The sequence below is a fragment of the Grammomys surdaster genome, unplaced genomic scaffold, assembly GCF_004785775.1.
Source record: "Grammomys surdaster isolate TR1022 unplaced genomic scaffold, NIH_TR_1.0 165, whole genome shotgun sequence".
Classification (NCBI taxonomy): Eukaryota; Metazoa; Chordata; class Mammalia; order Rodentia; family Muridae; genus Grammomys; species Grammomys surdaster.
Genome location: NW_021604613.1, coordinates 11,758,961 through 11,772,765, shown reverse-complemented (window position 1 = coordinate 11,772,765; position 13,805 = coordinate 11,758,961). Strand labels below are relative to the sequence as shown.

Below are 13,805 nucleotides of genomic sequence, written 5' to 3'. Positions count from 1 at the left end.
GAGAGAGAGAGAGAGAGAGAGAGAGAGAGAGAGAGAGAGAGAGAGAGCGCTGCTCTGTGATGTTTATGTATTAAGTAAACGACTGACTTTCCCCATCTGATGTTTTTCTTAAGGATTATACAGATGCTCAGGATTTACAGTTGTGGATCAAAGCACTCACCAGTTGTGCAGCTCAGCAAAGGCTGCTTTGATCTTCTTCACGGAACTGTCCACTTCTTCCTTGATCATAACTCGGTATCTCGTTAGAGAGACAGTGCAGCGCTGCAGATCCTTCACCGATTTCTCAATATTTGGACCTAAAATTGATGCCAGGAAAAAAAAATATTAGCATGACCATTCCATCTTTTATTTATGAGGTAAATAAAACAAAGCAAGCAACTTACCCCAAACAGACCTGGCTTTTGTTTTCTAGTGGAGAAACACTGTTAAGATGGGATGGGTCGTGTAGCCCCCAGAATGGTGCATCATCACAGGAATGGGGTGGGGGACTCTGGCTATGCCACATACAGCACACCTGTCATTTTGCTCTTCAGAAAGAGTCTCTGCTCATTATGTTCTGCCATAAACTGAAGTCTCTTCCAATATAAAGGCCATTTGTGCTGCTGGCTCCCTCTGTTAACACCACTGCACATGGTTCAAGGCCAGCAGAGATTTTGGAGCAGGAAAATGACATAGAGAGGAACCAATGGGCTAGAGTGGACAGGTTGTGAGTGCCAGGTATACTGGCTCCCAACCAGCAACCTGAGCCAGGCCTGGAATTACAGCCCCAGCATTAAAGCAGCTCTTTGGGTAGCCATCTCTCCTGGTTTCCTCTAACACTCACCAAGGCAGAGAGCCTGCACGGCAGACAGACTGTCCTTATCTCAACAAGAACAAGTTTCTTAAAAGAAAGGAATCTCTCTCACAAAAATGGAATGAGTGTGTTAAACCAAAGCCAAGGAAATCAAATAACAACTGAGACTGAATCAGAAGGGCATTATTTAGTCTTGGAATCAGAAAAGAAGTGATTTAGCCTTTTCATTTGTAAGGGTAGTTACCATTCAAAGGTTTGAAAAATAAAAATCTAGTGTGTCAAATGGAAAAGCTGTTCAATGTTAGGTTGCCTGAAAATTCTAATACAGATGTTTGTTCACATAGGGAAGACCATCTCTCAAGGGAGGTATATCAGGCTACAGATTCGTCTTTACCCGAAGAGGTCTGGATTGCTTATGCCTGAAAGGCACTACTCCGTCCTGCACTAATACTCGCTTTGTAAGTGACTGAGGTAGGCAAACACTCATCTTTCCACAGAGGGGCAGAGAAGGGGAGGTAACTCCACCTTTGATACCCCAAGACCTTTGACATGTGAAAGATCGCATCTGCCTTCCAGTTTCCATCTAAGTGGATTGTAGGGGGAAAAGGAGAAGAAATTCAACTATATGGATGACTCTCTTTGTTAAGCAGTATTTTTTTTGAAAGTTCTGCCATCCTGGCATTTTTATGTATATGTAGAATATGTTGAATCATTTGTGCAAAAGAAATCACTTTACCTCTTTTCTTTGCCAGCTCATCTGGCTTTATTTCAAGATGAGCTGCGGGGACATTGGACTTAACAGGAGATGTTTTTGCCTTAGGCTTGCTTGGGTTACAAGGCTGCCCAGCTGACCACTGTAGACCATCTGACCTCTCTGATGGTCCATGAATGGCTTTGGGGTTCCCATCTAAGGACATTTTCTGCTGCAGTAGTCTGCTGCCTTCTGTAAGAGAACACCAAACAACGACTGTGAAGGGATCAAGACAAAACACCGATGGCAGAGTGATGGGAAATGAATGGCAAGATTATTTCTGGTTTTATTTATAGGCTGGCAATAATGCCTTTTACTGCAAAGCACTGAAAAAACGGTTTCTGTAGAATTCCCAGAAGAGTTGAGGTAACACCAGAAAGGGCTTGGCATTTAGAGTCAGAAGACCTGGGTTTGTGTGTGGGCTCTGGCAACTGCCTGCAGAGAGATATGGACAAGCTATTTAATATCTCTGAGACCTACTTCCTCACTTGCTACTATCTGGCAAGGTTATTAACACACTTGTAAGAGATGAATATGATTCCCCATCTCCTCTTTTCCTCCTATTCCAGTAAAACCTTGGGCATCTTTCAATGTGAGTTCATACTGAAGCCATAAAAATGTAACCCTCCCCTACTTCCAGGTACGTTTTGTTGTATTTCATCCTGAATTAATGAAGAATAGAGAGTGATTGGAGATGGGGCAAGAATGAAGTGACAACAGGTACTATAATCATTTCATCTAATTTATGGAGGGATTAAATCAGGAAACATCATGGTAATATCTCAACTATACTTAAAATCCAAGCATTAGATTCTCTCTAGAGCTTTAATAGATGCACAATAAATTAGCAGCACATTGCTTCTGGCATCGTTTAAAGGTGGGTTCCTGTGTAGTTACTGCTGGTGTGAACTAAATGGCATCTAAGGGCCTGAAAAGGAAATGTATCTCTCTTTAGATTTCACCACAGGGAAGTCTAGCATGGAAAAAAAAATGGTGGCCTGTGAGCTTCTGAAGACCAGGTTCAAGGAGCGAGTTGTGTTTATTGGAAAGAATGCATTTTGGTTTAGGAGATCCCAAATTCTGAGCTTCCCTGTATCCTGGACAGCCTTGTGGGAATGTTCTTACCTTTCTACCTGGCTGTGGCTCATGTGCATATGAGTGCAAGCTTCTCCATGAAGCTCAGCCTCACCCTCCCTCCTCAGCCAGTTATCCACCAACCCGCTGCTTCTCTCTGCTTCTGGTTGCCTTCATAGATCACATTTAACACTGGCTTCTGTGCCTGTCTCTTACCACTGCCTGGCTCAGCGGTGACCTCCTAGAGGGCAGACGCTCAGTCACATTCACTTTCTAAGCTCCAGTACTCCTGTCTGGTTCAATAGCTTTCTGCAGAACTGTGATTGAGTTAAAGTACACTTAAAATGATTTCATAGGAAAGAAAAAGAAAGAAACAAGGCACACCTTTCCCGACACTGTCACAAACATTACAGAAACCAAGGGAAAGTGTGGGAGAATGTAATCTGGGTCCTAGACAATTTGATTTTAGACATTAGCTCATTTATGATAAATATAATTTGACTCTAGTAGAATCCATCATTCATAGCCTATTATGTCAAGGAGCTTTCCTGAGCAAAAAAAAAACTTTACTGAAAGGGAAATTACAGTATACAATGAAGCGTCCAGAAAAGGCAGTAAACACGTAAATATACACTGTAAATAGCATTTCTTCCTGTAATGAAACTGATTGAAATGATAGTGTATAATTTCATCATCACACTCACACTAATGTGGAACTTTACTGTATGAATGACCATGGTTGCCAAATTTATGAGTGAAATGACTCTCCTTTGGTACCAAGTTCCTAAGGACCATCGCCCAGGATTCTGAACCAGCAGTGGGCCCAGCACTCTCCATCCCAGGTGGTTGAGCTGGAGTGGAGATGGATAGACCCATCTGATGATGAATTTATAAACACCTGTGTTGAAACAATGACTTAATCCAAACTGGTTCCAACTCATTCCCTTCCTAAATCACAGGTGAAATTCAGTCTTGAAGAGTGATTATAAACTCAGAACTATAAATTCAGCATGGCATAGTAAATTAGTTGCAGCCTTGAAAATATGGGGACCAATAGCCTAACGGAAATAATGACCTTAGGTAGAAAAACAGGAAATTATTCAGTTAAGATACAAATGAATTTTAAACAGGAGACAAGCATGTACATAAACATGAGCTCATTAACCTGGGAGCTAAAAATATTTTGTCTGCGTGTCAGAGAGTAATATGTGAGCTACTGATTCATTCCACTACTCATCTCACAAATATTTATTGAGAAATTTGAATAGCAATATTTTTGCCTTTTGAAAAAAATCATTATTGAAAGAATCACTGAACACCAGGAGTATTTACAATTCTCAAAGACCACTTGCATATATTTGCACACTGGCTAGGTAGATTCGTCTCTAAATATGCTGAAACTCTGGGATTCTCTCAGGAGCTATACAGCCATAACAGAATGACATTCATTTTGACCACAAGTCCTGGACTTCTAGTAACACAATAACAAGATATGTTTCCCAGACACAGTGATTCTCCTTCAGCATCAGGCACACCATGACTCTTCCTTTCTGGTGTTCAGCTTTAAAGATCAACAGCCTAGAGCTGCCTGGAATTGATTTACACATGGCACACTGTCAGGGAAATGGTTATTCCCTACATGTGGCTGCTGATTTAGCTAAAATGTGGCTTATTCATATTGAGACGAGAAGTGCTATATGAAACATACACTGAATGTAGGTTTGGCATAATATTTTTAAAAAGATCTTTAAATATTGAGACTGGAAGTTATACCTAGTTGTGTAGTACTTGCCTGGAATAAGCAAGGCCCCTAGGTTGGATCTTCATCATAGCAAAAAGTAAATAAATTTCCATTACATGTTGAAATGATGGTATTTTTCCAATTTAGATATATTACCTAACTGAAATCGCCTTATACCTTTCAATATGGCTACTAGAAAGTATAAAATTACATATATGCTTGCACTGTACTTCTATTGGCTAACACTAATATAAACTGTAAGAAGCATGAGATGGAAGGTCTCCAGGGTTCAGTCACTGCTAGTATGGGAGGGTATTCATTGCTGGCTGCACGTTGTACATGTGAAGCAGGTGATAGAGTGGTACACGTCTTGCCTATCACCACGTGCTTGCCATGTACTTCTACATGACAAACGCTGAACAAGTGTGTGGAACTCTATACCAGTGAATCCACATTATCTCAGTTCTCTGCAGAACTGTTCATTCCAAATTTAGGAGTCTTTGTGCCTTTAATATTCATTGAGGACTTGGCCCATATTTGTGACATCTCGAAAAGAGATGTTATCTCTGGAAAGAGCGAATTTATTCAGATTTCAGTAAAAGCTATACATATTTCTATTTAATTCTTTTTAAGGTATTTACCTTAACAATGCTTCCTAGAAACTTCTGTGGTTTGAATTTCGCAATTACCAGAACCCCTTTTAAAACTGAAAATACTTAGCAGATCTTAATCCCGCTAGTATGTGATTTACTGAGAATCATTTAGCTGTTTGATTTAAGTATATTCAACAGACACTTCTCATGGAGCCCTGACGTGCTAGCTCTGGTTTTTATATAGAACACAAGTAAGTCACAACTCTCTGTACTTGACTCTAATATTTAAAATGGAAAATGTTAAAATAAAAACAAAAGAACGTCCCCTAAGTTGCCTCAGCATCCCTGTTGGAGATCAACTGATTATTTATGTGCTTTGGTTTCAGTTCTCTGCTGATCCTTAAACATGATATATCACATCAATTATTTGAGCCTTTAAAGTTATCTTAATATTGTTTTAGTTTGGGGGTCTTAAAAAAATCAATATTTTAGGAACATTTATTTCTAGGTAATTTTAGACTTCTTTTGCTTTGGGATGTAAAATTTAGATATTGTTTTTCAATTCCCAAATATTGGTTACTATAACAGAATATGGAAAACAAATATAGAATAAGGCCCCCAGATATTAGCACAACTCATGCCATAATAGAAGTACCATTGAGGCCTTGGAACCCAGCACATACATAGGCAGGAATACCTGCCAATATGAGACCAAAGAAACTCCCTAAATGTACTAACCTTGCTTTTTGGCTTCTGTAATTCTGCTTCTGGCTAACTGTTCTTGCTAACTGAAGTGTGCCAACCCAAGATTTGGTTTTTGTGCTTAAATACACATCAGTAGAATGACTCAGGACTGCACTTAGGCCCTGAACACCCAGCTGGCCAATAAAGCCTTTGCATTGGCTTGAACCTGTGTCTGTGTAGTCTTCTCTGGTGGGTACCTCATAGTAGTATTGAAATCATATCTAGAAACTGATTTTTATGGCCTATTAATTAGTCTATTTTGTTGAAAATGCCAGATATCCTTGAAATGCTGAGAATATGGTCCTATGAATCAAGTTAGTAATTGAGTTAGTATTGAGTAAACACTGAATAAACATATTGAGTAAACATATTCTTACTGATGTTTAACCTATTTGTCTCATCAATTAGTAAGAAAATAGTTAAAATCTACAATTATTATGGATTTGTACCTTTTTAGAATTCTATCAATGCTGCTTCATAGATTTTGAAGCTCTGTAGTTTAGAATTGTGAACTCTTGTTGATACACTGACTTATGTGTTACTACAAAACGGCTCTGTCAGCGTTTCTTGTATTGCAATCAGTGCTAACACTGACATGCCAAATGACAGTACTTAGTTCTTTGCCCAGTGCAGTTTTCCTACAGTCTACTTTTGTCTGCTTCTATCTTTACCTTTCACAAGAATCACGTATAGCTGGGTTTTCTCACTCATTCCATCACTATCCACTTTTTAATTGAATTTTTAGTCCACTCATGTTTAATGTAATTATTGTATGTAATACATATCTACCACTCTGAGTTTATCTAAGTATAAACATTAAAAAAAAAATAGAGATTGTGGTAAGGATTACAAGGTTGTGGTTCAGTTTATTGATGTCCTTTCAATATACACTGTGCTCCTTCCTGAGTACAACCCGTACATGAATGCAGCTTTACTTACCACTGCTGTCAGTACAGACACAGGGGCTTGCACTATAGGATTTTCCACAATGTATGAACAACCATGTATGCAATCAAATTTTACATTTTCAAAACCCTCTTTCCTCGAATTTTTAGGGTTTCTTTGTGTGTGTATGTGTGTGTGTGTGTAAATTTGATGCTTTCAAGAAGACTATAGGAAGTAGACAGACAATTTAAATCTAACCTCAAGGAACGTAGTGAAGAGAGCATCCCTCAAGTAATTATTTTAACCCATTACAATGGTTTCAGAGTCTACCCTAAAGACGATATTCCAATATAACACTTTATCCGATTGTGCTTAATGGCTGTAGTAGTTTTATCTGGAAAAGCTGATAAACAAAGCATAACACTGTTGTTATAAAATTAGGTTTAAAGTTCCTAATGTCTGTGTTGCTCAAAGCATGTTACCACTCTCTTAAAAGCACTTAAATACAACTGCACTTTATGATGGCTGGTAATATAATTGAGAACTATAGATAAATATAGTTCTTTGGTACCTGATATTAGTGTTCTTAAATATTTATAATAAGTGAATTACAAATTACTTTAAGAAATAATCAGTTTTTAAAAACGTAACTTTCTGAACAGAAATGTATTAAGAACTTAAGTGCGCTCTCTCTCTCTCTCTCATCCTTCTAAACCAAATAATTAATTACAGTGCCTTCAAAATAATCACAGTTTCCTACAGAAGTTGTGCACTACAGTGATGTTCCTAAAAGCAGAGACAGACTGAAGGAATCCACATGGAGAACCATTTAGAAACACTTAAAAGTTTCATAAAAATAAAACAGCCATTGAAATGCCATAAAAACATGACTTTATATAATTAATATATGCTAATAAAGATGGTCTGCCTCCAAATCAGAGAAGCTTCCTCTTGTAGTGAGACTCATCAATGCTTAAAGAAAGAGAGTAAGTGACTGTGGAGAGAGCTAATCCCTGTCTGGTACAGTTCTAGCACAGCTCCTGCAAGGCTCGGGGAGCACTGTAGAGGAAGCGGTGGAAGGACTACAGGAGCCACAGGCTGGGGATGACTGCTTAGGGATAATGCCTTCTGGACCTAACAGGGCTTTGCACTCATGAGCTCACAGAAGCTATGGATGAGACTTTAATCCGGCTGAGGCACTTTTGTCAACTGACAGCCCCTAAGGAGAGGAGAGTTAGTTCTCTTTGGTGGTATGGCCCAGAGTCAGCTGCCTATGATCCAGTGGCCACCTTACACTCACAGGCAGCACTAACTGGTCTTAGTAGGTTGTTAAAATAAGACATAAAGTTGAGAGTGTTATGTAGGTGGTCTTATGGGAGAAACTAAAGGACCATAGTCTGGAAGAGAGTATGCCCTGAATTCATTGTCTTTGGGGATGGAGAGGCCTCAAGCACTTAAAGAGGACCATAGTTCAGTTCCCAGCACCCACATTGGGTGGCTTACAACCTCCTGTAATTCCAGCTCCAGGGGATCCAACACGTTCTGCTGGTCTGAGGGCACCTGTACTCATGTACATACACCTGGACACAGACTCACATACATACACATAGCTACTTTAACAGTCCTTAAATACATTGTACTCATGTATGAAATTACCAAGGAATAAATACAAAGTTAAAGAAAAATAGATAAGAAGCAGAATGTTGAATGTTGGAATGTGGCTGTACTCCAACAGAATCCTTTGTGTTACTTGTCTGTTATATGCATAAGAAGAGATGAGATAGCCTGGGAAAAATAGACTTAACATATACTTAATGATATGATATAATGTTCGTACTTCAACGCTAAGTAAAGGCAGAATACAGAAATTCACATGCTGCCTAATTATTTTAATTATCTGTGCCTTAAAATAAGCTTTGAAATGAAATTTAACTATGGTTGTTTTGGGGAGATAGGATTTACTTAATAGAATTTTCCAAATTTCCTCAATTAGGACAATGTAATTTAAAATACAGAAACACAAACTCTATGGTAATCTGTAAAAATCAAAAGATAACAACTTAAAATAAATAGGGTCCAGAATATGGTGGATCTTGAGATCTGAGAACAAGAAAGACTCCCTGAATTCAAAGAACTTGTGTTTTGAAGAGTACAGCTTGCAGAAGGATCTGGAGAGAGCGAGGGGATGAAAGAGCTTCACGAGTGCACTCTGTAGCAGTGGAAGCGAGGCAGGGTGGTGGTTTGGATGGGAGTGGAGAGGTAGAGACTGTGAGAAACAGATTAATGCTATGAACACCCGGGGTTGAAACTCAGCAGGTCTCCCTGCTGATGGAGAGTTTGTGAGAGAGGGAGCTGTCCTGAGTGTTTCCTAGACTTCTGGTTTGCATAGATCCTGATCTCAAAGAAAGAGAGCCATGCTTAAAATGGGGATCAAGAGTTGGCTGGGAGCATGTCATTGAAGTGTTCTGAAAAGTTAAGATGAAAATATGGATTATTTTCTGATGTTTTGAGAAGAGGATGGGCCAGGAAGGCTGGAGTGAGCCACGTGACATAGCTAAAGCCAGGCCATGGTCCAAACGATCTAAGGAGAGGTCATTTCTTTACCTGATAAAGGACGTGGGGACAGCCAAGCCTTGATGAGGTTTAGCAATCCAACAACCAGGTAAAGAATGACCCTCGAAGAAACTGAGACAAAGCAATAAAGACACAGGGGAAATAAAAAGACCGTACCATAGACGCCATGATGAAAAAGACACTGTGAATAAAGGGAGCAGTAAACAATGTTACATTGCTGAAAGGAGTAGGTAAAATGAGGACGGAAGTTGACTAGACTCAGTAATGGGGTAGCCACTGCGACCAGTGGGGGCAGGGTTTTCGGTGAGATGGGCTATAAGCTGTCATAAATAGGTTTATGAGTGAGGTGGTCGTACCCAAATGGAGACAGCGCTCTTTAGGATACCACAGAGTAACGGTCTAGTGATTAAACTTCAGGAAAGTTCTTCCTGTGGTACCTACAGGACAGTCTTGTGAGCTTCAGCTCCCCCACCCCCACCACATCTGCAGGGCAGGTTGAGTAACAGTGTAACTTTGCAGCAGAGACCTGAACACACAGGTTACTCAGATGTAATATCAGCCCTTTCAAAACTTCCTTAGCAAATGTGCAGAGGCATTGTTATTCCACCCAACTCCCATGAGCCCTGAGCGTGTTGGAGGCCATTACAGCAGGTGATGTTCTGACTGGAGACACGTATTAAAAGATAATAGATAACAATGAACCCAACTGTCAAAGGTGGAAGGCAGACATGTTGAATCAAACGCATGCCACTGTCTTAGTTCCTTGCCAAGGCAAGTTCAACTCTCTTTGCATTTGACATGGTAATTTAAAGCTTTGCTTTAAAAAAAATCTTAAAACTTTTCCTGAAAGCCCTTCTTCTCTCTTCGTTCATGCTACCTTAAGTCGTTCTGTAACCAAAGTCACCATTTCAAGGTGTGAGAGGCAGTTCTGGAAGAGGCTATTTAGAGATTAGTAGCAATACAACGTGTTTTTGCTGGACAGAACACAGTGCATTTTGTCAATGAGGAGAGGGAGAGATGCCTCTGAGTGTCACCGGCTCAGGAAAGAGAAGCAGCCGAGGGCATTAGGTGTCCTGTGGCCTGAGATCAAAGTGCCTGTCTGTGTCCATACCACCCCAGAATGAAGGCAGAGATTTGAGTCAATGAGAATATAATTGAAGGCCTCTCCTGAAATTACCTGCACAATTCAGCCACAGTGTGGCCCATACCCTACATGGAAATGAACCAAGAACTTAGATGATAAAATAATAATTAAAGAGGAACCCGAAAGGCAATTATGTGCTTTAAAATAACTACAAAATGTGTGTTCATATGCGAGTACATAATCTTGGCTCTATATAAAGTATTATATTGTTAATTTTTTAAAGATAGCAAAAACCTAGGGTTATAATTAGAAGACTTCTCTAAATTGCACACTAAGTTTAAATTAGAAAGGAAAAATGGCTACTGTGACCCCCACAACCTGGCATGAGATACTGAAGAACCTGGAGCTCATCTTCGGCAAATGCTCTTCAGAGGCTTACATCATAGCATGGCCTCGGATGCAGCCACCACCCAGCAACCATGCCTCCAGGTAGGTGACTTTCGGGCTTTTTGGAATCTCTAATTATCCTGGTGCTTTAGTTTTATGCTGGCTTATTATCTACCTATTTTCCCTATGTAACAAAGCCCGTTAAACTCTCGAGGAGCAAAAGCATGGTCATCTGGCTCATCTCCCATATAAAAACACCCAGCATGTATTAGATGCTCAAACATATGTGCTAAAGCAGCGACACAGTGCTTGCCTCTCTGCCAGGTACATTGTGCTAAGCACAAATCCCATTCACTGCTCACCCAACCCTTGGGCAGTTAGACTATTTTGTTGTGCGGGAGAATAAGATGAAATGTACAGCGCTTAACTTTTCCAGGGTCACATATCCAGTAAATGAATAAGACTAAGGTTTGAATCCAGACGTTTCCACTGCTAGACACCCTGGGTCTTGCTCATGATATATTATGTTATTTGACTTCATGGCCTTAGCTTCATTATGAAAGTTCTAGGCTAGCGGCTTTCCTGTTGATCTCTTCTAATCCTCTGGCCCAACTCAGGGCTTAGAGGAACAGGAGAGATCATGGTGGAGCTCCTGCCAATAGTAACATGAAAAAAAAAATCTGCTTGGAAACACAAAACAATGCTGGAGTGTTTGCAGTTGCAACAAGCACAAAGGGGGACAAACAGCCACATTATAAAATAACAAGAATCCATCTTTCCTGTTTGGTTTATTTCACATTTAGAGTGAGGAGGCAGTTCTGAGCCTGTGAGCCCTTTGTGGAGTTTGTATTGTATAGGACAGCAGAGACACCATAGGGGCAGACTGTAGACTGGGTTGTAGAGGCCAGCAAACACAGCAGGGAGCCCTCTGTTTGTGACAAACAGGAAAAGAAGATGTATATTCCAAGAAAGCTATAATATAAGGGAAGCTGACGGTGGCCACCGTCCTGTGCTGCTCCTCTGTGGGCAGGTGTCCAGCAGAGAAAGACAGGGAGGAATGTGATTTCCTCTTCTGACCCAAACAGAGATAAGGCTCGAAATCTGAGTCTCCGGAAACAGAGGAGGAGGAAGGTTTGGGGAAACTGGACTCCAAGGTGCTTAGATATTTAGATTGGAGGTCTTGGGGGTAAAAATTACTATCTTTAGCACTGCTTTTTGTAAAAAATAAACCTCTGTCTACTCTTTGTCTGACTTAGGGTTTGAAAACAGGATGGTTTTGATTGGATTTCGTAAAAGATCTAATCTGAGCTGTTATTAAAAGTTCTGAAATATAGAAAAGGAAAAAATAAATAAAGAAAAAAACTTACTCTCAGGTTTAAAGCATGTTCTCTGAATTCCAAGCTACGCACTGACACACAGCACTGGCCTAACTGACAGTGCTATATTTACAGCCGGGAAAGACAGGGCTATGGGTGGTGATTTTTCATGTAGGAAGTCACACTAACACCCCTCAGACGCCTGCATACATCTTAACTTAAAGCTAACTTTCCCCGTGCCAGCATAATGATTCTGTTTAAGACTTTTTTAAAAAGTGAGATCCTGAATGTCAAGGTGTTATAAAAAGATAAACCATGCCTTGCACATGTCCGTAGCCTCCTGCCCGGCGGGGCGTTCAAGGTAGGCTTTGTCGAGCCTGTTTCATTACTGGAGAGCCTGATAAATGTACCGCCAGGAGTAGCCTGGAGATTTCTTTCAGGCTCATGCTGTGAACCCACTCAAGCACAGAATATCATTATATGGCTTTGCTACTATTACTTTTTCTAATTTTTCAATTATGCATTTTTTAAAATTTATTTTTAGGAATTAGAGAGCTCATGGCTTTAGCATTAATTCTACACTGCAATTTAAATGGACCTAAGTTTTGCCAACTAGAGAAGGGTAAAGAGACAGTTAGTTCCTTGACCGCTCCACTCAAGGAGTCTTGGTCTCCCCCCAAAAAGCAGGGAGTGTTTGGTTTAAAGGTCTGTCTCATCTTTCCTCTTCAAAAGTGGGATGCAGGGTATACAAGGTCTGACGCTCACCTGTGATTTATCTATTAACGGCCTAGCATTTCTGATGGATTGCACAGGCATTTCAGAGTCATTTAAGTTTTGGTATCAACCTTTATTATCTTTGGAAGATAAAAAGCTAACCAGTTACAAACACGCTTTAAGATTTATGATGCTGGCACGTGGGATGCTCATGAAGTTAACGACCGACCCAGTGGGGCTCACTTCCTTTCACAAACACACCTAATGACTTTCCACCACTCAGTCTTCACTGAAAAGATTACATAAAACATAAAGATTTGTAAGAAACCAATGATATTAACAAATAATACCTTCAGGTTAAACTGGCAGGAACAGAAGGGTACGGGAATCACATTGATATGACCAAACATTCTTCATAGAAAGCCTCATGCTAGGGCTTACCAAACCCTCTTGCACAGAGAACAGCGTCAGTGGGTGCTAAACTCTTAAGGGGGCTACCTTAGGCTACCCATGGTGAGCTGAAGGGCTTCTGCCTCTCATTTATTCCAATTACTTGACAGACTTACTGAAACCGTGTTCGGACGGAGGGTTATGAGTAAGTGAATGAATATACATGCTATGCTTTTAGTTTATGATTGATATCCAAACGGCAACTTGAGTAATTAGATTTCGAAAGTAATTCGTGTGAAAGCAGTAACAAGGAAAGTTGGGAATCTGCCATTTGATTATTTAATTTCTTTCTCCTGCCCTGACTATAAATCAAAAAACATTTTTAAAAAAACTGAATTAAAAATTCTTGGAGAATTTGGATGCGAAATGACTAGGCTATTTTTATTGCGGTCAGTGTTTGGTTTGGAAAAAATGTCGTCCAGCCAACAAGGATGATCTGACTACAGCACTATAAGTGGAATTCTTTGGCAATGGGTTTCTGGAAGCAAACTAGGGCTGGATGAGCAATTTAAAGACTTACTAGTGTGACAGAGTGTCAGGGTCCTGGTGTCTCCTCAGCATATTGGTACAAACCACAGTGAGGTTTTGTTTGTGTGTCGGTCTCTTCCGCTGACTGAAATCCTAGGCAGGGACACTATTTTACTCATCTTTGGCTTGTCACAGGGTAACTCTGCCATACTAGCAACAGGGGTACAACGG

General features: G+C 40.2%; 1 protein-coding gene across 9 annotated transcripts in view; it reads right to left on the bottom strand.

Annotated features, from left to right (window-relative positions):
* The window catches only part of Spats2l (spermatogenesis associated serine rich 2 like), a 167,390-nt gene that overhangs the window by 43,458 nt on the left and 110,127 nt on the right, over nt 1-13,805 (bottom strand). For 7 of the 9 annotated variants that reach the window (XM_028765626.1, XM_028765624.1, XM_028765627.1 and 4 more), the window contains 2 exons: nt 1,530-1,736; nt 161-296 (listed from right to left, as the gene is read on the bottom strand). In XM_028765626.1, coding sequence (XP_028621459.1) covers nt 161-296; nt 1,530-1,736 — 343 coding nt within the window. The remainder of the gene's footprint in view (nt 1-160; nt 297-1,529; nt 1,737-13,805) is intronic. The other 2 variants (XM_028765631.1, XM_028765630.1) reach the window with 1 other exon arrangement.